Below are 25,810 nucleotides of genomic sequence, written 5' to 3'. Positions count from 1 at the left end.
AGGGACAGGTCCAGAGGGAGGCAGTGCTGGCCCAGACTTCGTGTGCTGTCCTCCTCCCTGATCTCTGGGGCGTAAAAGCCAGCGCTGAAGGCCAGCAGTCAGGGGACTAATGGAAGAGATTCGGGCACCCTGTGACGGCCCACCCAGGTCAGGGGGGGGCGCTGGCATCGGTAACAAGCCTCAGGTGAGACAGGGGCTGTGTCCCAGACCCCTGGGTCTCAGGCAAGCATGACCCATGGAAAGGAGGGGCTGGTGAGGACCAGTGTTGGGGATGGTGATGGGGCCAGTGGGGTGGGGACGAAGAATTCCAGTGTCCAGGGCGCCCTCCCTTCCCTACTCACCCCAGTCCCTCTGGAGGAAAACCCTCACAGCCCTCCCAGGTCTCAGGGCTGTTGGGGTGGCACTCAGCCCCCAGCCCTGGGACCAGGCAGGAGGCACCCCTGCATCTGACAGAGCCCCAGCCTTTGTTCATTCAGTCACTGGGCACCTACTGGCCACCAAGCGGCTGGGAGAGCTATCACATGGTGTTCATTCTGGTCTCCATACATACGTCAGAGTTGCCCAGCCATCCTGGGCACCCCAGCAGGCCCACCCCAGACCCTCTTTCCTTACACTGGCCGGTTTCCTAGAGAACATTAACGATTGTTCGTTTTACCTGTGTTTCCTGGGTAATTCCCTCCCCCAACAGGCATGGTGCCTGCTTTGTTCACAGCTATGGTTCTGGCATGGTGCAGGGCACAGAGAAAGTAGGTGACAGATACACAGGCAGATAGTCCCTGCCTATGGGGTTCCCAGAAGATACCAGTATTGACCCATTTGACAGACAGGCAGACTGAGGCTCAGCCAGGTTGCACGGCCTTGCCCCAGTCACACCAAGTCACCTGCCCGCCCCCAGGTCACTGCCCCTTCAACCTTGCGGGGAACCAACGGTGAAGATCTCAATAGTCAATGGTGTGGCTGACATTTGCCAATAGAGGGCGAGACCAGGAGCCCGTTCTATTTCAGGCACCTGTTGGTAAGAAATCAGCTTCCTGTCTTGTCCTTAGCGGTCCTGAGCATGGGATTCCAAGTCAGATGGGCCCAGGGGTGAACCTGCACTCTGCCCCCACTCCTAGCCAGGTGACCTTGGGCAGGTCACTCTGCCTCTCTGAGCCTCAGTTTCCTCATCTATAAAATGGGGCTTGGTATGATTGGTGCCCGGTGACTGTGGCCTGTTACAATTGCTTTGCAGCTCAGAGAGTCAGGGAGGAAAGCAAAAGAAAAGCTTCCAGAAGGTGGACGCCAGGCCCAGGTCACCCAGAGGCTCAGCCCTCTGCACCTCCTCAGGCCGGCCTCGGCAGGGCCTGTGCCTTTCCTGCCCGGGTGACCTCTGTCAGGCATGGAGAACAATGCCTGGGAAGAGAAGGAAACAGAGTCTCCCTGGGCCGGGACATAAATCGTGGCCTGCCCAGATCAGGGAGCGGACGGACATCCCCCACGCCCCCCACCTGTGGCAGGCTGAGCACTCCCCTTGGGCTTCGAGTGCCTTGTCCTGGGGGGGGGAGGGAGGGGGAACATGCCCCTTTGCCCTAACCTGTGGCCCCAGTGCTGCCAAACCAGGGGAAGAGAGTTTCTGCCTCCTCAGAAGGGGCTGGGCGTGAAGAAAGAGAAGGGAACCCAACATTGTCTCAGAGACTCTGGGCTCAGATGCAACCCCTGTTAATTGCACATCTACAATGTGCCATCAGATCCCATCCCTCTGGCGCCCAACGCCCTCCCCAGGCTCCCTGTCATCCACACTCCTGACCTGATCGTGATGATAAGCCCAGAGTGGCCCAGCCCCTGCCTGCCTGGACCATCTCTCCCTGCTCACCAGCCCCTCCCCTGCCCCAGGGACACTGCCCGCTCCGTCCTGCCTCAGGCCCGGCCCCCGCACTTGCCGTGCCCCCAGCTGGAAGCCCATCCGTGCACACCCTGACAGGGCTCGCTCCAGGATGTGGAAACTGTTCAATATTCAGGGATTCTGCATGCCGGCCGAGGGCTGAAGTCGGCCACGGTTGGGAGTATTTCCGCCTAGGGAATCGGCGAACGCTACTGAGCAGAACTTCCTCCCTCCTCCCCCAGAGAGCCGGGTGTTGGGCAGTTACCAGCACAACACTGGCGGGTCCCTTCTCATTATTCAAGCGTCTCCCTTACCTGTCACCACCCCACAGAGGCATCCCTGGTGGCCCAGCCTAGAAACTCTCGTGCACGCCCCCTTCTCTTAAGTCTCCATACCCGGTCCTGCCTGCTGTATCATTCTGCCTGTTTTGCTGTGTGCCCGTCCGTCTGTCCACTCTCCTAGAATGGTCCGCCTGGACCCTGGCTGCATCCCAGCACCTAGGACAGTGTTACCACAGGCTAAGTGTTTCATTCACGTGTGTTGAATAAATACACATGCCAGGGGCTTTTGAATTCAGACTAGGCCAGGGGCGCCTGGGTGGCCCAGTCGGTAAAGCCTCTGACTCCTGACTTCGGCTCAGGTCATGATCTCACACTTTGTGAGGTCAAGCCCCGCGTCCAGCTCTGTGCTGACGGCATGGAGCCTGATTGGGATCCTCTCCCTCTCTCTCTCTGCCCCTCCCCTGCTCTCTCTCTCTCAAAATAAATAAATAAACATTAAAAAAAAAAAAAAGGAATCCAGACCTGGCTATCATGTGTTGATTATTTTGAACCCCAGCCCTCCACCCTCCCAATCCCTCACTCAGCATGGTTCAGGGTTTCTCCGCACCGGCACATTTGACATTTGGGGCTTGGTAATTCTTCTCCGGAGAGGACTGGGGCAGGGACCTGCGCATCGTAGGATATTTAGCAACAGCCCCGACTTCTACCCACTAAATGCCAGTAACGGCTTCCCTCTCTGCAGTTGTGACAACCAGAAACATCTCCAGACATTGCCAAGCAATGGGGGGTAGGGGAGCGGGTGTCACATCATCCCCAGGTGAGGAGCACGGCCAGACTCCTGAGGGAGGTGTCTTCCTCTCCCCAGCATATAGCCGAGGCCACTGAGGCTGGGGGAGGCGCCGTGACCTGACCAATGTGGGAACAGAGAGTGACTCCCCTCCAGTTGATTCCAAAGCCTTTGGTCTCACCAACGTACCCCCCGCCCCCGCTGCTCACCGTCCCCGCAGGGCACAGGGCTCATTGACCCCCACAGCAACCATCTTAATAGAGGGGCAAAGGGATTACACACGTGTGCCAGGTGAGGAAACTGAGGCTCACAGAGGCAAACCGCCTGCCCGAGGTCACGCCGCGCACCAGCAGCGGGTCTGGGATTCGAACTCAGGCCTCGACAGCCAGCTCTCGCACCCTCGCTTTCACTCTCTCTCTCTCTCTCTCTCTCTCTCTATTCAGCCCAAGTCTGCCAGGCTCCCGAGTCCCCACCTGAGGTGCCAGACACAAGGGTTTAATATTTTATCGCCGGCTCTCAAATTGTTTATGGCTGGCGCAGGCTCCTGGCAAAGTGCTCGGAGGCCGGGGACCGGCTCATCTCATGAATTCCTTCAATGAGAAGGCTGACCATTACTCACGCATATCAGGGAACTGTTCCTTCAGCGCCCGGGGAGAGCCGTCAGGAGGAAGAAAAATACCACAGCGCTGCTCTCCTACCGCCAGCAGCCCGTGCCTGACCGCGGCTGACCGCACCAGGCGGGGACCAGCCCACCGCGGTCCACGGGGGTCTGACCGCCCCACACAAGGAGAGGGTCCGGCAACGAGGCCCGAGATCGTGGCTGCGGGAGCAGGGAGTCCCAGCCCAGCCGTGCCCAAGGACCCTGCAACATTTACTGAGCACGTTCCCAGGGGCCGGCCCCGTGCTAAGCGCCAGATGCACAGCCGGGGCTGGGTGCCCTCCAGCCTGCACCACTTGATGGGAGAGGGCAAGTCACACACACGGCCTCTCTGTGACTCGTCGTCTCGTCCCCAAGATGGGACAAAAACCACAGCGGCAACACCAAGCTGGACATCCAAGCATCGTGCATATGAAACATCTGGCATACAGTAGGCGGTCAATAAAAGCCGTGTGCTGGCACAGTGCCTCCTTTGTGACAGGCAGTCTTCTGCGTATCTGCTCGTGTATATATTAACTCGCCGAATCTCCCAGCCCCGTGAGATAGGAATGATTGGTGTCCCCTTTCGCCCATTAGGAAACAGAGGCACAGAGAGGTTAAGCAGCCTACCAAGGTCACACAGCCAGGAAATGGGAGCTGCTGGAGTTTGAACCCAGGGAGTCGGGCTCCAGAGCCTGTGTTCCTAACCACATCATTATGATCACCCTATTTTGCCTTATTCAGCTAAAATCGTCGGATTTAGCTCGCACAACACTTCTAGGAGGTAGGGACTACTTTTTTCGCTTTGCTCAATGTTCGGAGGAAACCAAGCTAAAAGCAGCGAAAGGTGGCTACGGTCACACAGCTCAGAAGAGTCAAAGCCCCAGGCCCGAGACCCAGACCGCTCGTCTGGCGGGATCCAGTGCTACTGCGGCTTCCCCAAGGTCAGGAATTGTCTCCTAAACGACACCTACCTCCGTAAGAGGAAAGGGAGTAAGTGTGGCTGTCATCGGGAATATGTGTCACAGTGCTGTCTACAGAAGTTCTAGAGACTTCTGGTTTCAGAGGTCCCCAGCCCTAGTTGACACAAGGCCTAGCCAGGCAAAATCAGGAGGTCAAGAGCTAGTAAGGCAAGGTCAAGGCCAAGGGTTAGCTGTAGTCCAATCCTTATTCTGCAGCTGTGCTGTGTGACCATGGCCAGGTTGCTTGCCCTCTCTGGGCCTTGGCTATCTCAGCTGGCAAAGGCTGGGAGAAGGGGCACAAAACTGGAAGAAGTCCTTTCCCGGTCTAAAATTTTACCTCAATGTTTCCCTTAGCGCTGTTTCTTTTTTTATTATTTTGTTAAGCTTATTTATTTTGAGAGAGAGAGAGCCAGGGAGAGGCAGAGAGAGAGGGAGAGAGAGAACCCCATGCAGGCTCCGCACTGTCCGCGCAGGGCACGATGCGGGGCTCGAACCCACGGAACTGTGAGCCGAAATCGAGTGTCGGATGCTCAACCGACCGAGCCACCCAGGCGCCCCCTCAGCGCTGTTTCAACAGTGAAAACTACAAGCGTGTGTTTTAAGATGTTCACCTATCGTGACACCGCACGTCTAAGTTGCCAACACAAGTCCACACAGTATCTCCACATATGCACACCCGGGCAGGAAAAACTGGGTCAGCAGACACCAGCCGATGGCAGCCAGAACCATAAGCTCTCAAAGACTTTCCGCAACGAGGCCGCCGCAAGCTTCTGCTGGAATGCATGAAGCAGGCCTTCTAAGAAGGTCTGAATTTTCACTCCACCCCCAAAATGGCCACACAGGCCCTGGCAGAGAGCTGGCCCACAGGACCCCTCCTCAGCATGTGCTCAGGGGCTAAGAGCATCCCCTCGCACAGCCCCCACATACTGGGGAGCAGAGAGTGGGCACCTGCGAGTCAGGGAGACAGGATGCTGGGGAACTTCCCCAGGGGAGGGGAGGAGGGGGGGAGGGCACTAAGGGGGCGAGGGGTGCCCGGCACGAACAGCTCGAATTTCAAGACCAGTTTCCGTACTTGTGGAAACCACCAAACACCGCCCCCCAAAACCCACCCCAGGAAGAAGGAAGGAAAAAGAAAATGTGAGCAAACCCAGCCCTTCTCCTTGTGACAGAATCACCATTTCTCTCCATCCTCCTGCATGACCTAACTTCAAAAAATCCTGGGTGCAGGGGGAGCAGGGAAGGGGCCTCCTGAAATCCGGGACACCAGTTTCTTTGCAGGCTTAAAAACAGATCAATTTTACTCTAAAGTTTAAAATGAAACATACCCCTGTTTGGGAAAAGAATTTCATTAGGAGGAAAATATAATATAAAAATACCCATTTAGAAAGAATGTGCTATTAATTCTTTGCACTCTATGCAGAAGGGAAAATTGCATTTTTATCTAAATGGTTTTTCTGCATAAGCCATTTACAATATTCTTTGCCTCTCTCTAATAGGTCCCTGCTACCATTAGTACTGGGACGACCAGGCTGAGGGCTGAAATCCCCCTCAAACACATTTGATACATAACCCCTGAAAATCTATTCCAACAGGGACCTTAGCAAACAGGCCTGGCAGTCCCTTTTTAAGGAAGAAATAAATATTGCTGAGGGAGACTGAGGGCGGGGGGCGGTGGTTAGGAGTGGGGTACCGGTGGGGGAGAGAGGGGACAAGATGGTTTAAGTTAAAAGCAAATGCTCCGGGTCCCTTTAGGCAGCTGTAAAATCGCAACGGGTCTTTGGCTGCACGATTGCAACCATTTGCGTGGCTGCGTGTGTAGAGATGTGTGTGCTGGTGTCACGCACACACACGCACACACACGCACACGCACACACACGCACACACTCTCACGGGTTTCCATCAGACGAGCAAACAAGGAAAGGATGAAATTCAGGATATGAAAACAAACTATTTTTAAACGCTAAAGCAAACACGCCAAGAGAGTAATACTGCTATTTTCCCATTAAACTAAGTTCCTCTCAATTTGAAAAGCGAGAGTAATCTAAACAATGCTTCCAAACAAAATGCATGGAGTTTGGGGGTTGTGGCCTCCTTCGTTCTTAACAACGGAAAAAAAAACCCTCCGTAGCAAAGCAAAACAGAGCAGGGACGGGGCCAGTCCTCTTTGCCACGTCCTGCCACGTCCCACCAAACGTGTCCTGCTCCACACCAGCGTGCCTGGATGTTCAGGCGTCTCCAACTTCAAAATGCAATACTTTTTCTTTTTTCCAAACAGTTAAAAAAAAAAAAAAAAGTCTTCCAGTTCTTTCTTTCTTGGATTCCCAAAATAGCTACTTACTTAATACCAAATGTCGGGGAGCTAAATTAATTCATTAAAGAGATGTAGGGACTGTGATGGGCACGGAGCTGGGGGGTGGCGGGGCGGTGGCTGTGATTTCACTGCCAGGAGCCAGAACGCCTCGGGCCGCTCTCTTCCGGCTTTGCTGGGTCCATAAATTCTTCCTTTCAAACCAGGAGTCCAGAAATGGCATAATTATAGCTGATACAGGTAACAGGTGTGCCCCTCCATCCCTCCCACCCCCTCCCACCACCATCTTCCAGATGAGCTTCTGGAAGATTTAGTGGTCTAGCCTGGGGTGTCGTAACTACAGGAAACGACTCTAGTTTTAAGGGTTAGATAAAGACCCTCTCCAAATTTAAGGCCAGACACCAATGTCCATTAGACTTTAACGGGCCCACATAAAAAAAGAAATTGTATCCTCATCTCTCCAAATGCCTGTTTCCTCGGTGACTCAGGTTCATTTCGGGCTGGCTCCACGCCGAAAATACTCCTGTCCTGCCCTCGTTCCGCAAAGGCAAGGCCCTCGGTGGAAACCGATGTACAAGGAATTAAGCAAATGGGGTCTTGGCGGGGAAGGGCGGGGGGGGGGGGGGCAGGGAATCATTCGCTCTAAAACTGTGATGGCCGAAACCCGTCTTTTAAAAAACAAATAACAATGGAAGTGGAATTTTAACCCATCATCTGGAAGCAGAGAGCCGGGAAGGCTGTGGGGAGCCCAGGGAGGAAGGGGGGGTACCCCGAGCCGCCCTGCCGAAGAGCCCTCACCATCAAGAGGACACACGCTTCCGTTCTGAGACTCAAGTGATCAGAAAGGTCAAAGCTGAGGGCTGTTTGGCTCTGTTTTGCCTTGTCCCAGCTTTTGAGACTCATGCATACTTTTTCTTCCTTCTTTGGAAGTCAAGCCATGCATTTCTTGAAAAGTTACGCGCGCGCACACCCCCAGCAGCTCCATTTGTCAAGGAAGCAGCATGGAGGGCGCTCCAAAAAGGTTTACGATTCGTCAGTCTTCTCCATGGCAGGACTCAGCTCCCAGGCAATTAACAGAAGTAATGCTCGAAAACTTTCCAGGGACCAAGGCACCAGGAAGAAACCCATGTCTCCAAGGCTCTGGGAGGCTGGGTTTGCCGGACAACTGGGCTTTTTCTCCCTCCGCTCCCCACCACCCCACAAGTGATGGCTGAAGGGGCCACTCACCCTCTCTTCCTATCCTGGGGAGGTGATGGGAATTGCAACCGGGGGTCTGTGCTCCGTCTTGGGGAGCGGGGCCCCCGCGCACGCGCACCCACAATTATAATCCCAGCAAAATGCTTTCCACACTGAGCACAAAATAAATGCTTATTAACTAAACCGACCCAAAATAGTGAAACGTACAAGTAAATTAATCATGCCTCTCCCGGAGGCCTGACAGGATTACAAATTCGGCAAAAATTGACCACACGGAGATCAGTAAGCCTCTACTTAAAACTGAAAGGAGCCAAAACTTTGTATGAGCTTCTTCTTGGGGGGAAAAAAACCATTTATTTGTTCATTTCTTATTAAGACTTCTCAGGCCTGTGTATGCACGTGTGTGTGTGTGTGTGTGTGTGTGTGTGTGTGTGTGCACAAGCAGAAACCGGCAAAAGGCATCCAAAGCTTTATGCCCAGACAATTTAGAAATAGTCACGGCATAAGGATCGTGAAATTGCTCGTGTTTAAAAAAGCCAAATTTTGGTCTACAGCCTCCGTTCCCTCAAATACTAAACCACCACCAAAAGTTACATTGCAGGGGATGAAAATGGTCAATTTGTTTTGAGCCTATTAGGCCTTGCTACAAAAGCATTAAAGGCTGCTGATGGCTGGACCGTGGGTCTCCCTCCGGAAGAGGAAGAAAAAGGAGACCCGAATCTCCGCGGCTCCTTTCCCCACTTGGCTTCCTCTTGCTGAATTCATCAACTGACTTGCCTTCCCTTTTTGCCTACCATTCAGAAAAAGGAAAAAAATATACATTGTGTAGGAGGACACTGCCTGCGTTTCCAGGCAGTTGGGGCCTGCCTGCGAGGTCTGTGAAAGGCAAGGTTATCCCCAAAGGGGTTGGGTGCTGGGACGAAAGCCTCAGTGGTCACCTTATGGGGTCACCAGGGGAGAGGTCACTCCTTTTTCCCCACCCCCATCGTCCCTCTTTAATGGAAAGGTCCAGGCCCCTCTGCGAAACTCCGTGCATCTGTAGGGGGCCACATGGGGTCAACTCCTCTGCAGAAGGTGGCCACAGGCACTTTACAAGGGCTTGACCCACCCAGTGTCCGTCTGAGTCTTCGTCCTCTGCCCCCCACCCCCATGCGCCTGCCTCAGCCACCCCCTAACCAAAACCGGGCTCTGATTGCTAAGACGCCCACCATTTCGGTCACCAGTCCCGTGCTGGATCCCTCCACATCTAGATTCTCCCCCAAAATCTGGGTCCATGTGGAGGCTCAAAGCAGGAACTTTGTGTGCTTTCGTGATGGCCAACGACAGCCCCCGAGCAATTCAGTCACCCCCAGACTCACCCAGGAAGTGTTCTGGGAATGACTTCCACACTGACAAATTATTCTCCACTCCTGAATCCCAAGTATCGGTAAATAACATTTCGACTCATACGGACCCACTTCTCCCCGCTCCACCCACCCGTCTAACTACCCTCTCTGAGAAAATCAACCGCACCCCAACCTCCATCCAGGCTTCCCACCGAGGGATGTTTTTCTCTCGCCTTCCAACTCCTAGGCAAAGAGAGCAAGGATATACATATCAGGCCTCTCGGGTCCTAACATTTGCAAAAGGACCCTTCCGACAGCCCACGCAGACAGGGCAGCACCCACTTACTTCTCTGTGAGTTCCCAACCAACCCTCGCTTTCGCAGGAAGGCTGAGCTTAGGAGATTTCAAAGCAGGCTATGTTTTCTTCGGACTCCCCGCCCCCTCTCTGATCATAAGATGGTCCCTCAGAAGTATTTTACTCCTGGTGGTCGTTGCCAATCATTCGACAATGCTTGTGTTCCAAGATCCAAGGGCGTTTGAAAACACTGCTCCACGGTAACTGAAAAGGGTCCTATCTTTTTGACACCCTACCCTGCCCTGGATGACTGGAAGCACAGGGAGCAATGGATATGTGTGTGCGTGTGTGTGTGTGTGTGTGTGTGTGTGTGCCCGTGCACATGTGTGTGCAAGTGTGTGTGGAGGGGTTCACTCATTAACTGTCACCTCACGTTCCAGGAGCTCCCAAATACAAGCAGGGACACCACACTGGGGCCCTCGCTCAACTCCGGGGCACGCCATGCAAAGCCAGCTGCGTCAGAAAGGCCCGAGCCCGTGTTGGCCCAGAGACCCTTTGGACCCAACCTTTATGATCAAATTAAATCTTGGTGCCCCGACACTTGTTCAATTATTACCAGCGAGAAAAAGGGAAACCTAATTTTAAATCCTCAGAATCGATCTACGAGCCACTCGGTTCTCACCAGACCGGCTGCCGGCAGGGGGAAATGGGGGAGACAGGGGCCACCGAGTGCCTCAGTACCAAAGTTAGTCCACGCTTCCTCCAAAGTCTGACAATCACCGTCTATTTCTGACTAACCGTGGAGATCGTTTGGGGGTTTTTTTGGTTTTTGTTTTTTGTTTTTGTGAGACATGCAGGATAAAAGCAAGACCTGGTTCCCTCCCTCCCGGGGCGGTGGCGGTGAGGAGGAGGGGGGCGGTCTTTAAAGCACTCGACTTCCCAAAGAAGTCCACAGCAATAGGCCCCAAATAGGTCTCTGCCAAAGGGTCTCCCTGTCTCCCTGAACCACTCTCTGGCACATTTCCTAAGGCAAAACCAAACCCTGGCACAGATAAGTCAGCCTGCAACCCCGAAAGCCAGGGGCCGCTGAAAGGTTGGGGATCCCAGGGCCAAACATTTCACGAGGAGCCCAAGATCTTGCACAGAGAGGGAGAAGGTGGGAAAGGAGACAGAGACCGAGGCTTCAGGGTCGGCCAGTGGATCCCACCAGCCATTAGGCTGAGGTCTCTGGACCGCTGAGCTTTAAAGAGCAGAACACCACCAACCTGCTTGGTCACAAGGTGAGCCTGTGTTAGGGTGTTCGTTGAGGGTCTTCCCCTTTTGGGGGACAAATCTATTCCACATCAGGTGCGCCTTCAGAGAGAGCCAATCGGTTACTGCGAATACACTCAGACCTCCAAACTGTTAAACTCAATTGCTTTTATGTTTAAAAGGGCATTTGGGTCCGTACGATGATGGATAAATCGTGAAAGGATTACGCACATGATCGCTATAAAGTTCTCCCTCGGATCCAGCTTTGCAAGGAAGCGGTGATTATGAAAACCTACCTGTTTTCTCAGCCAAGAGGGAGAATGAGAATTTGGGACGCCATAGCTAGGACGGACCCCCACTCAGTAGGTACGGGAGCCAGGAGCGGGGGAGGGGGCGCTGCCAGTCCAATGTGGCCTCGTCGGACCAAAGCTCAAAGCCATCAAGAACCCAAAAGAGCCCCTCAGATTTCAAGGTACGGGGGAGGGGGGACCCGTAGCAGTTCCTTCCCTGCTTCCTCTCCCGTGTCCTTTCTCGGCAAACACCATGTTGGGAGCAGACCCTTCATCTGCTTCCCAAACCTTGGAGGCCGCTGATTAAAATGCAGGCCAGCAGACAAAGCGGGCCTCGGCGTCCTGTAAGGATTGTACCCCGTGAGAACGCTGTCCCTCAACCGTCCCTCCTCACTCACACCCTGAGGTAACCGGTTGCCCTGCTGAGGCCGTGTGTCCCTGCCTGCTGTCACGCCGTGGCAAGGCGGCAGAACACGATCAGGGCCACCTCCTCGCTGGGCAACCCAATCGGGCAAAATGTGCCGGGGTCCCCAAATCATCTCTTCCTTTGGGTCCCCTGCAGTTCCTCAGGGCCCGCGTGGCGTGGAGTTGGGGACGGTCAGCTGAGCCGTCGTGCATCAAGACACAGAGGGTCCCCGAAGGCAAGGCCGTGACTAATTCGAAAGCCCAGCGTCGTCTCCTCCACGTTGGTACCAAAAGATGACAATAAAGGAGAGGAATTTCCATAAATGAGAAGCAGCGTCCGCTTCCCACAACTGGGAGGGGGAGGGGGGTGGGTGGTGGGCACTGATTCAAAGATTCGTCTCCCGGCTGGAGAGTGGGGTTAGCTGAACTCAGCCCGACAGACACCTCCACACACACACACTCACGCACACAACCCAGCAAGGGGCGATGTGCGTCTGCTACCGAAATACTCCAGATCAAAGTCACCCACAGCCCAGGAGGCCTGGGAGGCCGAGATTTCATAATTAGGATCTTCAAAATCCTCTGTCTATTTTTAGGACTTGTGCTCATTCAGTCCTTTACAGAATCAGAACCTGTCAGCTGACGCCATTGAGACTGAAGGTTTAGCAACTTTGTCCACTTGCCTTGGGAAAGCAGATTAAGGGAAAACTGGAGTGGCTGAATGATTTGATGGAGATACACTTGGCCATGCATATGTATATGTGCGTGTGCTGGGGGGGGGGCGCGTGGGGGAAGGGGGGGGGGGCTCCTTTACATGTTGAGTTGCACGGGGCCTTGCTTTCCTCTCATGGGCCACAGGCAGGCCCAGACCCGACACCCACCTCGCCACGCTCTTTCGAGCCGGCCCCCAGACCACTTCATTTGGCTTCCGTGTGTCCGAGAAGGTGAGGAAACTTGAAAATTTTCCACCAAATGTCTCTCTTCTCAATCACGCACTCTCATGTATATACCAACATCTCCGCCACCAGCAATCAAAACCCACACTCAAATCTGTCCACCCAAGTCGGGCCTAAAAATAGACACCGTCCTAAAACAAACACACCGCTCGGCAAGTCACAATCCCGACTTGAGTCAAAATGATGAAGCCGGTTATTCCAGACCCTCCAGACTGAATATTTGGCTGGAACAAACAGGGGGACAGAGACGGAAGGACATAGGTACACCCACTGGTTACAGGGCCTGCCCTCCCTCCATCCCCGCCGGACAGACCCAGGTCCCCTCCGACATCAGAAGGTTTGGGGTTTTATGCTGCAATTTGCTGGGAGGCCTACTGGCCCCCCGCACACTCCCCGTCCCCGGACATTTGATCCTGTGACATAAAAGCTATAGCTTTTTATTCTCTAAAAATAACCAAACAGAAGTAAATACAGTGTTCCTTACTAGGAGTATTTATCTCCTGAATGCCTTTGGCAAAGCAGATCACTCCCGGGGCAAAGAACACGACCCTATGTGATCGCCGGCCAAGCGGAGAAAAAGGTGATTTTGCTAAATCTTCCAGCGTGGAGTGGGTTCAGGAGAGCCTGTGAAAAATCCCAAGGACACACTCAAGTTTGTCCTGCCAGAGTAGGAAGAATTTCCCCTCCTCTAATTTCACCTGGTCCTCCCGGACTGTTTATTAAAGATGTATATTTTATATCAGCAGAGAGTATCAAGTAACTTCTTGGCAAGGGCAGGATCTATTTTTCAGGACCTATTAAGATTTTCAGGGCCTATTAAGACTCTGTGTGGAAATTTAAATACCTCTGTCAGGCAAACAAAATCGTATCAGGAATCATAGAATTTCATTGCTAGAAAGAGATATTAGATTAACCAGCCCTCGCTCCCTTCCTAGAAACTTCAATAAAATAGAAGTACATTTCAACAGTCCCTTACTTCCGGTCTGAAGGGCCTCACAAGAAATCTAAATGAATTTATATTAAAGAAAGCCATCCTTGAGGAAAACCCTTCAATCTACAAAAATCGTATACATTTATATACTTACAGGTACAGATACACACATGGAAAAAGAACAGAGGTCTTTGGTATAGATCAGAAGGCAGCGGCTATTTAAAATCAAAACAGCCAGAAAAACCCAGCGGTGGAAACCACAACAAGTTCAACACCGATAAGCTTGAAACCCTTAAAAAAATCCTTGTCCTTTATTAATATTTAGTAGAAATGTATAATTGCAGATGTGTGTGCTATGTTGGGGTTTTATGTCGGGAGGCGGGCAAAGAAGACAGGTTTATTACAGCCATGAAATATTAAACAAGCACCAAAGAACAGTAGTAGAATGTCCCGGACTAGCCGGGGAGCAAGCTGGCTGGAAAGTCAGCTGCACAAAGGGGGCTCCTATCTGTTTACATTACCCCTGATTAACACCTGCGAAGTTTTGGGTTACATCTTCCGGAGGCGCAAAAGTCACATGAAGGCATGCAACCCGTGCTGGGTGATTTCGCAGGGAAATGGGAAGGCAAGGAGCCTTGCCTTCCCAAAACAAGTCTGAGTGAGCCTAAAAAATTCTCTCCACGCTGTAGGCAGTGGGGGAAACGACTCAGGAAACAGCCCTAGGACCTCCCTCCTCCCCCCGCCCCAGCCTGCTCCATGTCTAAGAAAACTCAGTGTCCAGATCCTGCCTGCCTACTATTTCTCAGCCCTGCTTACTGCTGTCCGACCGGCACGCTGAGAGAAGCATGAAATTCCAAAAATTTCTCCCGCATCACTGTAAAAAGATCATACTTCCAAAAAGGGCAGGATTGCATGCACAAGCATACATGGAGCCCTCTCCTATTTCAGTGTGTGTGAAGGAACGTTTCAAGACGACTCCGGATTTCAGGACAGAGAGCAAGCCACGGAGTGGAAGTTTGGCAGGGATACACTTATCACAGAATATGGTTAATTCAAGTTTTGAAAATCGTTTCAGGGCCCGGAGGGGGTGAACGTACTTTTTTCAGACTTAATTCCCTTTATCTGCAATCTCTCGGGGCTTTTTTTTTCCTCCTCCTCTGTTTTGGAATTCCTCCAATAGCCACACACCTATTACAAGGATAGGTAGACGATGTTGCAAACTAGTCTCAAATTCATGTAATCCTCACTGATATAACAGATGTCTGAATAGGTCCCGAACTCAAGCTGGCTTTTTTTCTCTTCCCGCCCCCCCCCCCGCCCCTCTGCACAACCTCACCCTTCCCCCACCCCAACTTTGTGCAAACAGAACCTCAAGATGAGATGCAGAGTTTCATTATTATAAAAGTTGTTTGGCGGGTGAAGGAGTCGGGAGAAGCGTCATTTGGAGAAGCTCGCTTACCTGGTAGAAAAAAAAAAATCCTAATCACACGTGATCCTGGCCTGGACTTTGCCAGAACTACAACTGGCCACTTGGGTTCCCTCCCCTCTGAAGGACATCTAGACCCCATAAGACAATCTGGGCACGTCCCACTGACTCCACGGCTTGTGCAGTTCTGAAGACTTATTCGTTCTCTCCAATCCCAGCACAGATCATTTCGTTAAATACCGACGAGCATTTTGTCATCGGAGCGAAGAATTTCAGAAACGGTGTTAATATTTAATCACATTAGTACTGGCGTGTTTTACGGCGCGACAAAATAAAATATCATTACCAAAACGGGCTTTGCCCGAGAGGGGGTGGCAGGGAAGGTCTCTGCTGGGGGCCGGAACCTCCAGAAGGTACATTCAAAGCTGCCGGACACCCTGCCTCACGGCTGACGGGCCCACAGGCATGTGTTTAAGGGGAAGCAGAACGTTTTACTTTAAAAATTCTTCTTCGACTCTATTTTGAAGTGGCACACTTCACTCTGATTTCCAGCCAGGGGACTCGGGGGCCTGTTGAAGGCTCTGTGAGCTACAGGGTGTTATCATAATGAAAAGTTTAATCATCCTTATTTACCACCAGTAAGGGAGCAGGAATCAGATGCAGATACCTTATAAAGCCTTAACTAGCAGCCCCAAGGCTGCAGAAGCTGCGAGTGACCTCAATTCGGGGCTTTATCTAGGAAACTGTCCTTCCCACATCACAGAGTGGAAAACAAAGGAGGTCAAGTGGCTGTCCCTGCCTATGCTGCTAAGGAGGCCAGCCCCGAAGCCGGTCCCTGAAGGAAGTCCCCCTCCGCGTGCAGGGGAGGGCTGCGGTTAGCTTACAGGGGAAATCAACCCTAAAGTGCCTAGCATCTGTTTCCAAAAAAATATTTTCGCTCCTCTGACTGTGATAATGAAACAAACAAAACAAAACGTATCTTTAGTGACATTTCTTCGGGCACAGCCCGCATTCTTTTTTTTTTCTTTTTCTTTTTTTTTTCCTGGAAAGGAAGATTAGTTGGGCTGGGAAGAGAGGGCTCTGCGACACCTTAAAAAAAAAAAAATCTTAAAACCACTCAATTCCTCTTCTCCTGGTCTACTGGAGGCCCTTCAGAAGACTCGAAGGCCACCAGCTACTGGTTTTTCTTCACTTAATTCTCAGAATCAGGGGTTTTTAAAAAACTTTTCTCACCCCTATTTTGGCCAATATGTTCTTAATTACTGGGAGAGGGGGGAGGGGAGGACGGGGAGGGGGAGGGGCAGCCAGGCCCAGCCAGGTAGAAGTGACAGGGGCTGGGATTTGTGCTAACCAGCTATCGATCCATCCATCGGGAGGTAGGATCGAGATGTTGTGTACAAGAAAATAAAAGAGACGGGGTGGGTGGGGGAGGCGGCCCTGGGCATGCAGGGTGCGGTGTCCAACTCCATTTTAAAAAGGAAGGGGGGGAAGAAACAAGGAGCAGAAGCGGAGGGTCCCAAACTAACCAATTTATGGCCTTGCCTAGGAGAAGCCTGGAGAATGCTGATGCTAGCCTCGGCGTCTGCTGTGCATGCTAAACACCCAGCTTCAAATGAGAGAGCGGCGTCCCGGGCTGGGCAGGAGGCGAACAAAGAGAAAAGCCGCGAGGCCGCATTCATGAATTAGAAAAACCTAAGCGGGAAAGCTCCCCGGGACGGCGCGGTGAAAGCCCCGAGTTCCCCGAGCCACCCAACTCTGCACGCGCTTCCCCTCCCCCTGTCCCTCCTAAAACCTGCCGGCCACCTTAAACCCAGGGTCGGGAGGACCAGGCACACCAACACCGAGGAAGAGAACTCCAAGAGAGAGCAAGAATCTGGGGCCTCGGGTTTTAAAGGCAGAGGGTTCTATCGGCAGCGGCTGGCCCAGCCTCCACAGTAATATTGGGCCTGGTGAAACCCAGGAGAGGCAACTGGGGCTTAAAAGAAAAAGTGCAGATGGGGGGGAGAGGGAATGAGGATGTTACCTAATTTTAAGAAGCAATTATCTGTGTTGGGGGCCGGGGGAGGGGGAAGGCCTCATTAAAACAAAATGGTTATCTACTGCAGTCCGGTCCTCTTTTGGTTCAAAACAAAACAAAACAAAACAAAACAAACCTGTTAGTACTTTAACTGCAGTGGAGGTCCATTTACTAACCCCCACCCCACCCACCTTAAAGTCCCCACCCCACCCCCCAACCCCGTGCCTGGTGGGGAGGCTGCGCTCAGATTGCAAACACGAGCTGGGACCAGACATCTGTCACCAAAGCCTGGAGAGATATTGACAAACGCGGGTCCTTTGTGTCTTAAGAATATATACCCACATCCCCCCTACACAAATGATGCCCTGGCTGAGCCAAGCAGACCCCACCCCGGCCCCAGCACCCCCCCAACCAAATGTCAAGGAGATGCCCAGGGAAAGCGGGCCTGCCTCCCACCACCAGACAGGTCTCCAGGTTTCTAATGCAACTCTAATAGTTAAGAAGAGACAAAACAGCTATTCATTAGGAACAAATGTCAAATTAGGCGTTGCCTCTGAGTGATGCTGCTGACGCCAGCTCTGGTAACTTTTTTTCCCCCCTAAAGATGCTGGCACACACAGCCTCAAGCTGGAGGCTCTGGGTGACTAGGAAAAGGTGGGAAGGTATTAACACAACTTCCCAGGTATCCTACCAGGAAAGGGGGGGGGGGCAGGGGAGAGGCACGCAATTCCTACAAAGTAGAAGCGCCCAAATGAGGAGGGTGAGGAGGGGTCTTGGTGTGAAAGGAAAGGGGCCTGCCTAGTGGCCTGAGCACCACCGAGCAGCTCAGCTAAAAGTTGGTGAAGGGACTCTAAGATAATCCCCAAAGGGCTGCCATCTAAGTCCCCATGTGAGTGTGTACCTCGAATCTACCCAGCAGTGCCTGGAGGTTGGGGGGAGGGGCCAGTGGGGTATCTGCCCACAGAGCCCTTGCTGTACCCAAAGGAAGGGTATCCAGCCCCAGGCTGGGCACCAAGAGGGCCCTGTGCCCTCCTCAGCCCCAAGGGATGGTCCCCTTCAATGGAGCATTCAAGGCGGAGGCTGAGGCCTGCAGTGGGGGGTGGGGATGGGTCTGGGGGAGCCGAGGAGGGAACAAGCGCATATACCTTCTTTGCTGTTGGGGTTCTGGGGTTTGGCCTTCTCCCAAGGTGCCAGCGTCTTGTCGTCGTCCGCGCCGTCCGCCAAGGCCTTGTCAGCGGGCATGTACCAGGTGGCGCTGTGCTCTGCCATCAGGGAGTCCAGGTCGATGGTGCTCATGGCGCTCTTGACCGCCTCGGAGCAGCAGCTGCCCAGCTCGCTGTCGCCATTCTGCGCGCCGGAGGACCCAACGGCGCACTCCCCCTTCTTGCCACCCTTGAGCCCCAGGGGCTGGTCCTCAGAGATGCTGAACTGCTGCCTCTGTAGCTGGATCTGCGCCTGGAGGATCTCCAGGGGGTGGATCTCGTCGGGGGGTGGCGCACCGCTGCTGCTCGTGGGGGTCCGGACCTGCTCCAGGCCCGGCGTGCCGGGATGGCCCGCGCCCCCGCCGTAGCTGTCAGGGGTGGAGGTAGAGGTAGACATGATGCCCAGGCCGAGCGGGGGCGGGGGCGCCTTAGGTCCGTGTTCCCCAGCGCCCACCCCACGGGGAGGGAGTTTGGGCGAGCCTGTCACCAGGGGGCTCCTACTCGCTTTGGCCAGGGCTGGGGGGTTGTCGGAGCTGGACGACACCTCGTCCTCGTTGGCGTAGCTCGTGCTCACCTCGTCCGAGGCAAACTCGCCCACGTGCGGGGAACTCCCGTCCGACTTGGCCCCGCCGTCCAGGGAAGCCATGAGGTCCGACTGGTCCCCCAGGAGCAACTCGGCCCCCTTCCCCCACGACGGCGACGTGAGCGCTTTCTCGTGAGGCGTAGGAGCCCCGCGAGCCTCGCTCGTGGAGCTTCCCCCGACGGCTGCGCCTGGCGCCTGCTGCTGCCCTGGGCTCACCCCAGGCGCGCCCCCGCTGTCTGGCGCGGCCGAGTACTTGTCGAAGAAGGTCCCCGGGCTCACGTGACCACTGTCCCTTTTTCTTCGACCCCGTCCCCGGCCGCCGCCCCCGGGGACCGGCTTGCCGTCGTTCCCGGATGTTGATTCCAGGGTGTAGTTCGGGGAGAGGCTCGTGCCGTCCCCCTGGGCGGGCGGGTTGGGCGGCCCCGAGGCTTTGGAGCCACCGTTACTAGTCCCCGACGGGCCTCCAGGCCCTGGGGCCCCAGGGGTGGTCCCCCCCGGGAAGTAATCCGAGCCCGGGTTGCCGGCCACAGCCGCGCCGTCGGTCTCGTTCTGGCTCAGTTTCCTCTTGCCCTCGGGCGGGTTCTTCTTGTTGAAGGTCACGTTGAGGTTGGGGGCCCCGAGGCTGGCGATCATGTTCTGGCAGGCGGTGGAGAGTGCGGCCAGGCAGCTCTGGCCGAACAGGTTGTCCTTGGAGCTGGGCTTGTTGAAGGAGCCCAGCGACAGCGCGCCCAGCTTACTGGCCGAGGTGCGCTGGCTGGGCTGGAAATCGGGCTGCGGCGGGTAGGCGCCCCCTCCGCTGCCGCCGCCCGTGCCTCCCCCGCCCCCGCCCGCGCTCGGGGGCGAGTTCACGCCCGGGCCGCTGTGTGGCGTGGCCTGCCGGTTCGCCGCGCTGAACGGGAAGCCAGGCTGGCCCCCGAGCGCCGGTGCTGTGAAATCCGGCGGCGGGGGCCTGCGCTCGGAGGGAGCGCTGGGCAGTCCCACCCCAGCCCCGGGCGACTGCAGTTGGCCCAGGCCGGCCAGGCTGCCCCCGAACTGCAGGCCGGGGGAGGGCAGCGCGGGCACGTGGCCCTCTCCGGGCATCCTCAGCGGCTCCTGCAGAGGGCCACGGAACAGCACTCCGGAGCCGCCGGGGGGAGGGGGCGGCGCCAGGCCGGGGTCGTGCGGGCCGCAGTCAGCCGGCAGGCCAGAGCCGCCCAGCCTGCGGGGCAGCAGGTCACCCGGCGGCGGGTGCGGACCTGGGAACCACGCGCTCTCCTGCGCCAAGTGAGGCGCCTGCTGCTCGAAAGTGCCCAGGCGCCCCGCGCCCGCGCTTTCGCGCTCAAAGTTCGGCTGGGCCAAGCCGCCCACCGGGCCACTGTGTACCAGGCCGCCCTGGCCCACGTCCCCGGGGTGGCCTAGCTGAGCCAGGTTCGGCTGGCGCAGCCGCTGCTGCTGATTCCGCGACGCCATCTGCTTAATCATGAGGGCCGCGTTTTGGCGCTGCTGCTGCTGCTGCTGCTGCTGCTGCTGTTGCTGCTGTTGCTGCTGCTGCAGGGACTGGTGGTCCGGGGCCGGATGCTGCAGCGGTGGCCCTGAGGGAAAGCTGTCGGGCACGGGCGGCGTGAACTCGCCAGGGAGGCCCGAATAGGCGGAGGGCGAGAGGTGGTTGTCCAAAGCGCCGTTGGGCATGCTGCCGTTCCACGAAGCACAGCGGTCCACTCCCGCGCTGCCCGGGAAGTCAAAGCGCGGCCTCTTGGCCACGTTCATGTAGGGGGGCGCGTCGAAATGCTGCAGCCGCTGGTTGGGCGCCTGCTGGGGAGGGGGGTGCTGCATGTTGAACACAGGCTCCGAATAAGGGTGCATGCTCCGGTTCTCCAGCCGGTGGATGGGATACTCGAACTGTGCGTGCTGACTGGGCAGCATGGGGCCCCCGTCCTGCAGGCCGCCGCTGGGCGTGCCCGCCTCGCCCTGCTGGGGCCGCGGGAGCGCCGGCGGGCACGAATTTTGTCGGACCAGAAGCCCGGGTGGCGGCGGCTGCTGCGGCGGCGGCGGCGGCGGAGGCTGCTGCGGCTGCTGCGGGGGCTGCTGCTGAGGGGGTGGCGGGGCCTGCTGGGGAGGCTGCATTAACGGGTGCCTGGAGCCTACTCCCGGCTCCAAACCCACCGGCATCTTGCGGGCCCCGCCGAATCTCTCGAAGAACACGCCGTGCTGCTGCTGCTGCTGCTGCTGCTGCTGCTGCTGCTGTTGCTGCTGCTGCTGCTGCTGCTGCTGTTGCTGCTGCTGCTGCTGCTGTTGCTGCTGCTGCTGCTGCTGCTGCTGCTGGGCGTGCATTTTGGACAAGCCCACCATGCCTGCAGCTCTGGGCATGGCCGAGGCACCGGGGAAGGAGCCCCCGGGAACCTGGCGACCCGCCGCATAATGAGGCAGCTGCCCTTCGGAATCGGAGGGCGAAAACATGTCGAAATGTCCCGAGGGCGCCTCGCCAGGGTAATTGTATTCCAGCGAGTCGACGGCTCCTTGGTTCGCCACCCTTCGGGGCTCCAGACTGTGGGAATCGGAGCCGCTGGAGGCGGGCAGGCCGTGAAAGGAGGCGGCTCGGTTAGGGCTCTGGTCCAGCGGCAAGCATGGGGCAGGCACCGCATGGCCCGAGGCGCCCGAACTGTGGAAGTCCGGGAGGTTCCCGGGTCTCTGCGGGCCGAAGCTCTCGGGCCCCTGGCTCTCCGCCATGTGGTCATAACCCTCAGCGAAGGGCGGCTGGCTGCCCAGGCCGGCGGCGGCGCCCCCGTAGCCAAGTAGGCGACCCCCGTGCAGGCATGAGGCCCCTGGGTCCGGACCGCCGAAGTTGCCCCCAAAGTGGGGGTGATGTTGATGGGGGTGGTGGCCTCCCGGGTGGCCGTGGTGCGGCTGCTGGCCTCCAAAGAATCCGTGCACCGGCTGTGCCTGCAGCCCCCCCGCGTGCAACTCCGAGTGACCACGCGCGTGGAAGCCGTAAGGCTCCATGTTCATGCTCAAGATCGGGGGCTCGCCCAGCGCGCTCATGGCAGGGTCCACGGGGCCAGGGGGTCCCCCCGCGTGGAAAGCCGGGGCCTTGAAGTGGGCATTCATGCTTAGTCCGGCCTCGTTAAAGTTCCTTTCGCCCTGGCCAGCGTTCCTGCTGTTGATCTGGGGCTCGAATTGGTCCAGCCCAAACATACTTGGCGGGGGGCGGGGGGGATCAATAGGGCATGACAGCCTGCTCTCCGCGGCGCGCCTCCGGCCAGCTAAACGTTCCGGCCCAGGGTTGGGCGCTCCGGGACGCTCAGCACCGCGGGGGCGCAGTGCGCACGGCCACCTCGCTTGCGTGTGGAGGCTGGGGGCTATCAGCTCCTCTCCCGAAGCTCTGGCTCTGCCGGACCCGGGCCTCTCACATCTTGCAGTGCCGCGAGGCCTCCAGGAGCCGTGCTGGGGGACCCATGCCCCGGCAGTTGGCACAGACGCGGGTGGGTTTGCGCGGAGGGGACGGAGCTGCGGGCGAGTGGAGACAAAAAGTTAAGTGGGGGGGGAAGGAGGCGGGAAGGAGGAAGGGAGAGCGGAGCGATCACCTTCTTAAGTCCGATCGGGGTCGGGTGGGAAGCCCCAGGACGTCTCCCGAAGCCTCCTGGAGTCCGTGGCGGAGCTGCTAAGGGGCCGAGCGAGGAGACCCTTCAAAGCCGTGGCTGGCGCCCGGGCATGGACAGAGCAGTCCCTCCCCGCCCCCCCGCCCCCCGGAGTCCCCGCGCTCCGCAGCCCAAGCCTCCGCCGAGCACGATCCGCTCGCACAGTCTCCGTCGGCCCCGAGCAAGCTGCTACTGTTTCTTCAGCGGGTCGGAGGGCCGGACGCTCGGCTCGGCATCACGGGTGCGGGCCCTGAGCCGAGGGCGAAGCGGGGCTGGGGAGGCGGCGGGCGCCCGGGGTCCGAGCCGAGGTTTGAGCGAAGGCGCGGTTCCCCCTGCTCCGCGGCGGGTGCTCTGCACCCCGGCGCGCCGCTTCGCGGCCACGTCCGCCGCCTGCCGCTTCTTGTCCTCTTCTATTCGGTCTCTGAGTTCGAAGGGGTTTCCGCGCCCGGTTCCAGGCGCGGGCGGGCAGCGAGACGAGAGGTTGGGTCGCTCCGAGTCTCGGGTTCCGTGCCTCAGCTCCGAGGTGCTTCGCGAGTCCCCCTCGGACCCGAGGAGGGGGGCGTACGCGGGTTGGGGGGCCAAGCTGGGCGAGCGGGCTGAGGCGTTCCGGCTACGCTCTACGAGCCCGGAATGGGGGGGCGGGGGCAATCCTGGGGGGGTCCGTGCACCCCTCTCCTGGCTGGCGGGGGGGGCTCTGCGTGGGGCGTTCCGAGGGTCTCGGCTCCCCTCTCGGTGTCTGCCTCTCGCCCAGCGCCGGGAGAAGCAGCAACAAGTTTTGCATTTCAGCAATCAATTTCAGCCATTACATTTGCACCAATCAGCGCAGCCCGAGCTCCGGTCCCGGGGCGGGGCTCGCTCTTAAGGTGGTCCTGGTTGCTGGCTGCTGAGGCCCCCGCCATGAACCCGCACTTCGCCAGCTCCGGAGTACCCCGCTCGGGTTTTGCCTCGGGGTCCGGCGCCAGTGCGCTGGGGGGCGCGCCCTGGCCTCCTGGCGCATCGGGGTGGAGAGGGCGCCGGCGGAGAATGGCGGGAGCTTGGCTTTGTTCGCCCCCCTGCCCACTCACACAGTTCCCAACTCCCCACCCCTAACTGAAGCGAGACCTGCGGGTTGGGCAGGGGGCGGGGAGGTGGGCGGTAAGCGGTGCGGGGCGCTTAGACAATGGGGTCGCCAAGCAAAGCTCTCGGACTGAGCACGGAAAGTCGCTAAGAGTCAGCTGCGCTTCAGCCCCGGGGCGAACCCTCGGTTCTCCACCGCTGTCTGCCTACTAGTGGCACCCAAGTTAGCCGGCCCTCGGATTTTCCTGGAGGTGAAAGCAGACGGGGGATCCCGAAGTTAGGGCTCTCCTCGAAAGACCCGGGCGCTTGCTCACTCCTCCTCACTAGGGCGCGCACAATTGTTCCCTGCCCGGGGTTCCCCGTTCTCGGTCGCCGGCTTCCGCCCAGGGGAGCCTTAACCGCTTGGCCACTTGTGGGGAGAGTGTGGAGCGGGGCGGGGGGGGGGGGGGGTGCACCTCGGATGATCGCAGAGCCGGAAAGAAGACCCGCGCGCAAAAGGTGCACCGACCCGCTGGAGCATCCTACCCCGGACACCCGGGCCAAGGCCCAGGCCCTCTGCGGGCGCGAGGTTGGCCTCCTTAAGAGATCAATTAAACTGAAGAGGCCAAAGAACGGAATTGGGTTGTGATACTAAAATCAATAAGAGTAATTTAATATCTGCCCTGCTCTTTATGAAATATTTATCCCAATAATCTTAGTTAAAATGTTTAGATCTTCCTGATCCCCACTGAGGCTGAAATCTATCTTGCAATTAGAAGTTGGGAGTTAGAGGGTATGGAGGGTAGGGAAGGTGTTTATTCTGTGTGCCTGTGTGTGTGTGTGTGTGTGTGTGTGTGTGTGTTTTCCTCCCTAAAGTGCGCGTCAGGGAGGAAGGGGGAGAAGGCCTGTAATTTCCCTTGCCATAAAATAGCGCCAGGCGATTTCGCTAGCCGACCAGCATTCTTAGGAGAAGGGGAGGAAAAAAAAAAAAAAAAAAAAAAAAGAACTTTCTTTGAAGTGCCCCTGACATCGCTATTAAATCTAAATAAAATTAAGCATGGTGTATAAAAATGCCTTTCCCCCCACAAAAGAAAGTGTTTATCGCCCAAGTCTGTCTAGCGTTTGCTAAATTGCGCATGAAATCTGAAATGAAATAAACGTTATAATAAAACCAACCCCTGAGCCCTTTTTATTTAAAAACCTCAGATTAAGCACTCCACCGTCGCGGGCGGGAGTTAAAAAGTTACCACGTTGTGTGCACACGGATTCATTGCTCCCTGGAGTCACTGCTGGGAAGGCAGACTCTGGGTGTTCCAGAGCCAAAATGCCAGGGACACGGCTCAACTTCGGGTGAGGGGAGGACAGCGACCGGGGTCTCTTGAGGGACTCCAGGAGAAAATAACACCCCTCCCAAAAAGAATAAACATGAAAACAAGCAATAAAAACTTGCAACTTTGAAACTCAGAGAGCCGAAGCCAGCTCAGATCTAGGGCCCTTCCTGGGACCTTCCTGTTGTGGATGTCTACTCGGATTTTTTTTTTCTTTTCGAAATTAAAAATGAAAATGACCCCCACCAAAAATGGGGTCCATAAATAAGCATCGGGAAGAAGTATTTGTACAGGGCGGTGGAGTTTTAAAAGGATTTTTCTGCAGGATCAGGTTGTTGGTCTGTGATTAAATATTGATTTTGTGTAATTAGTTTTCATGTGAACTATCCTCTTGCTGATAGCTTAGAGGTTTCAGAACTAGAAAGAAATGGAATCGGACATGGAAATTATTACTTAGCAAAGTGACAGGGAAGTGGGAGCCGGAAAAGACTGAGGCTTGGCTGATTTAGGCACAAAGAAATAAAGGTACTGGGTGGGCCTCCAGTGACCCCACCCACCCACCCACCCAGGGCCCCAGGCCAGAGCAGGGGAGACCCTGATCTTCCTGGTCAGGAAGGGGACAGCTAGAGGGGATGGTGGCCAAGGGGAAGACCCAGTTTGGGCAAAGGCCCGTGCAAAGCTCATGACACCTGGTCACATACCTCATCCAGAGCCATTGGTGCCGGGTGCTGTGCGTCTCAGGAGGCCCTCTGTGAGGAGCATTATGTCTCCGTGCGTGTCTGGAGGAAATAGTGGCAGTCGGACCTGTCTGGAGACCTGGGTGGGCCAGGGCAGTGGGAAGAATGGCCCACAGACCTGCAGTCCGGGGAGCCCCCCGTTGGGGTGTGTCCTAGGCCAAGGCATGACTTCACATGGGGGTGGGGGTCCCCTGAACACCTGGGCAGGTTTCCTGTGGAATAACTGTGTGCTCCAGGGAGGGGGTGTGGGACTATTTTTCTGGGGCTGTTTCCAAGAGTTCAGTCTACAAGGTGTGTGAGCGTCTGAAAGGAGGGTGTGTTGGGGCCTGGCTGGGTTTCTCTCCAGGATGTGTCTGGGTCACCTTTCCGTAATGTGCGGGAG

At 56.3% G+C, this 25,810-nt stretch overlaps 1 protein-coding gene across 1 annotated transcript in view; it reads right to left on the bottom strand.

Annotated features, from left to right (window-relative positions):
* MN1 (MN1 proto-oncogene, transcriptional regulator) overlaps nt 1–22,388 on the bottom strand; it is a 44,793-nt gene extending 22,405 nt beyond the window's left edge. The window contains exons 1-2 of the mRNA XM_042962937.1: nt 21,019–22,388; nt 18,075–20,958 (exon numbers count right to left, since the gene is read on the bottom strand). Coding sequence (XP_042818871.1) covers nt 18,075–20,958; nt 21,019–21,885 — 3,751 coding nt within the window. The 5' untranslated portion in view covers nt 21,886–22,388. The remainder of the gene's footprint in view (nt 1–18,074; nt 20,959–21,018) is intronic.
* Between the last annotated feature and the right edge of the window lie 3,422 nt (nt 22,389–25,810).

The sequence above is a fragment of the Panthera tigris genome, chromosome D3 (genome assembly GCF_018350195.1).
Source record: "Panthera tigris isolate Pti1 chromosome D3, P.tigris_Pti1_mat1.1, whole genome shotgun sequence".
Classification (NCBI taxonomy): domain Eukaryota; kingdom Metazoa; phylum Chordata; class Mammalia; order Carnivora; family Felidae; genus Panthera; species Panthera tigris.
The sequence above is the reverse complement of the archived record's forward strand: the minus strand, read 5'-3'. Positions and strand labels throughout refer to the sequence as shown.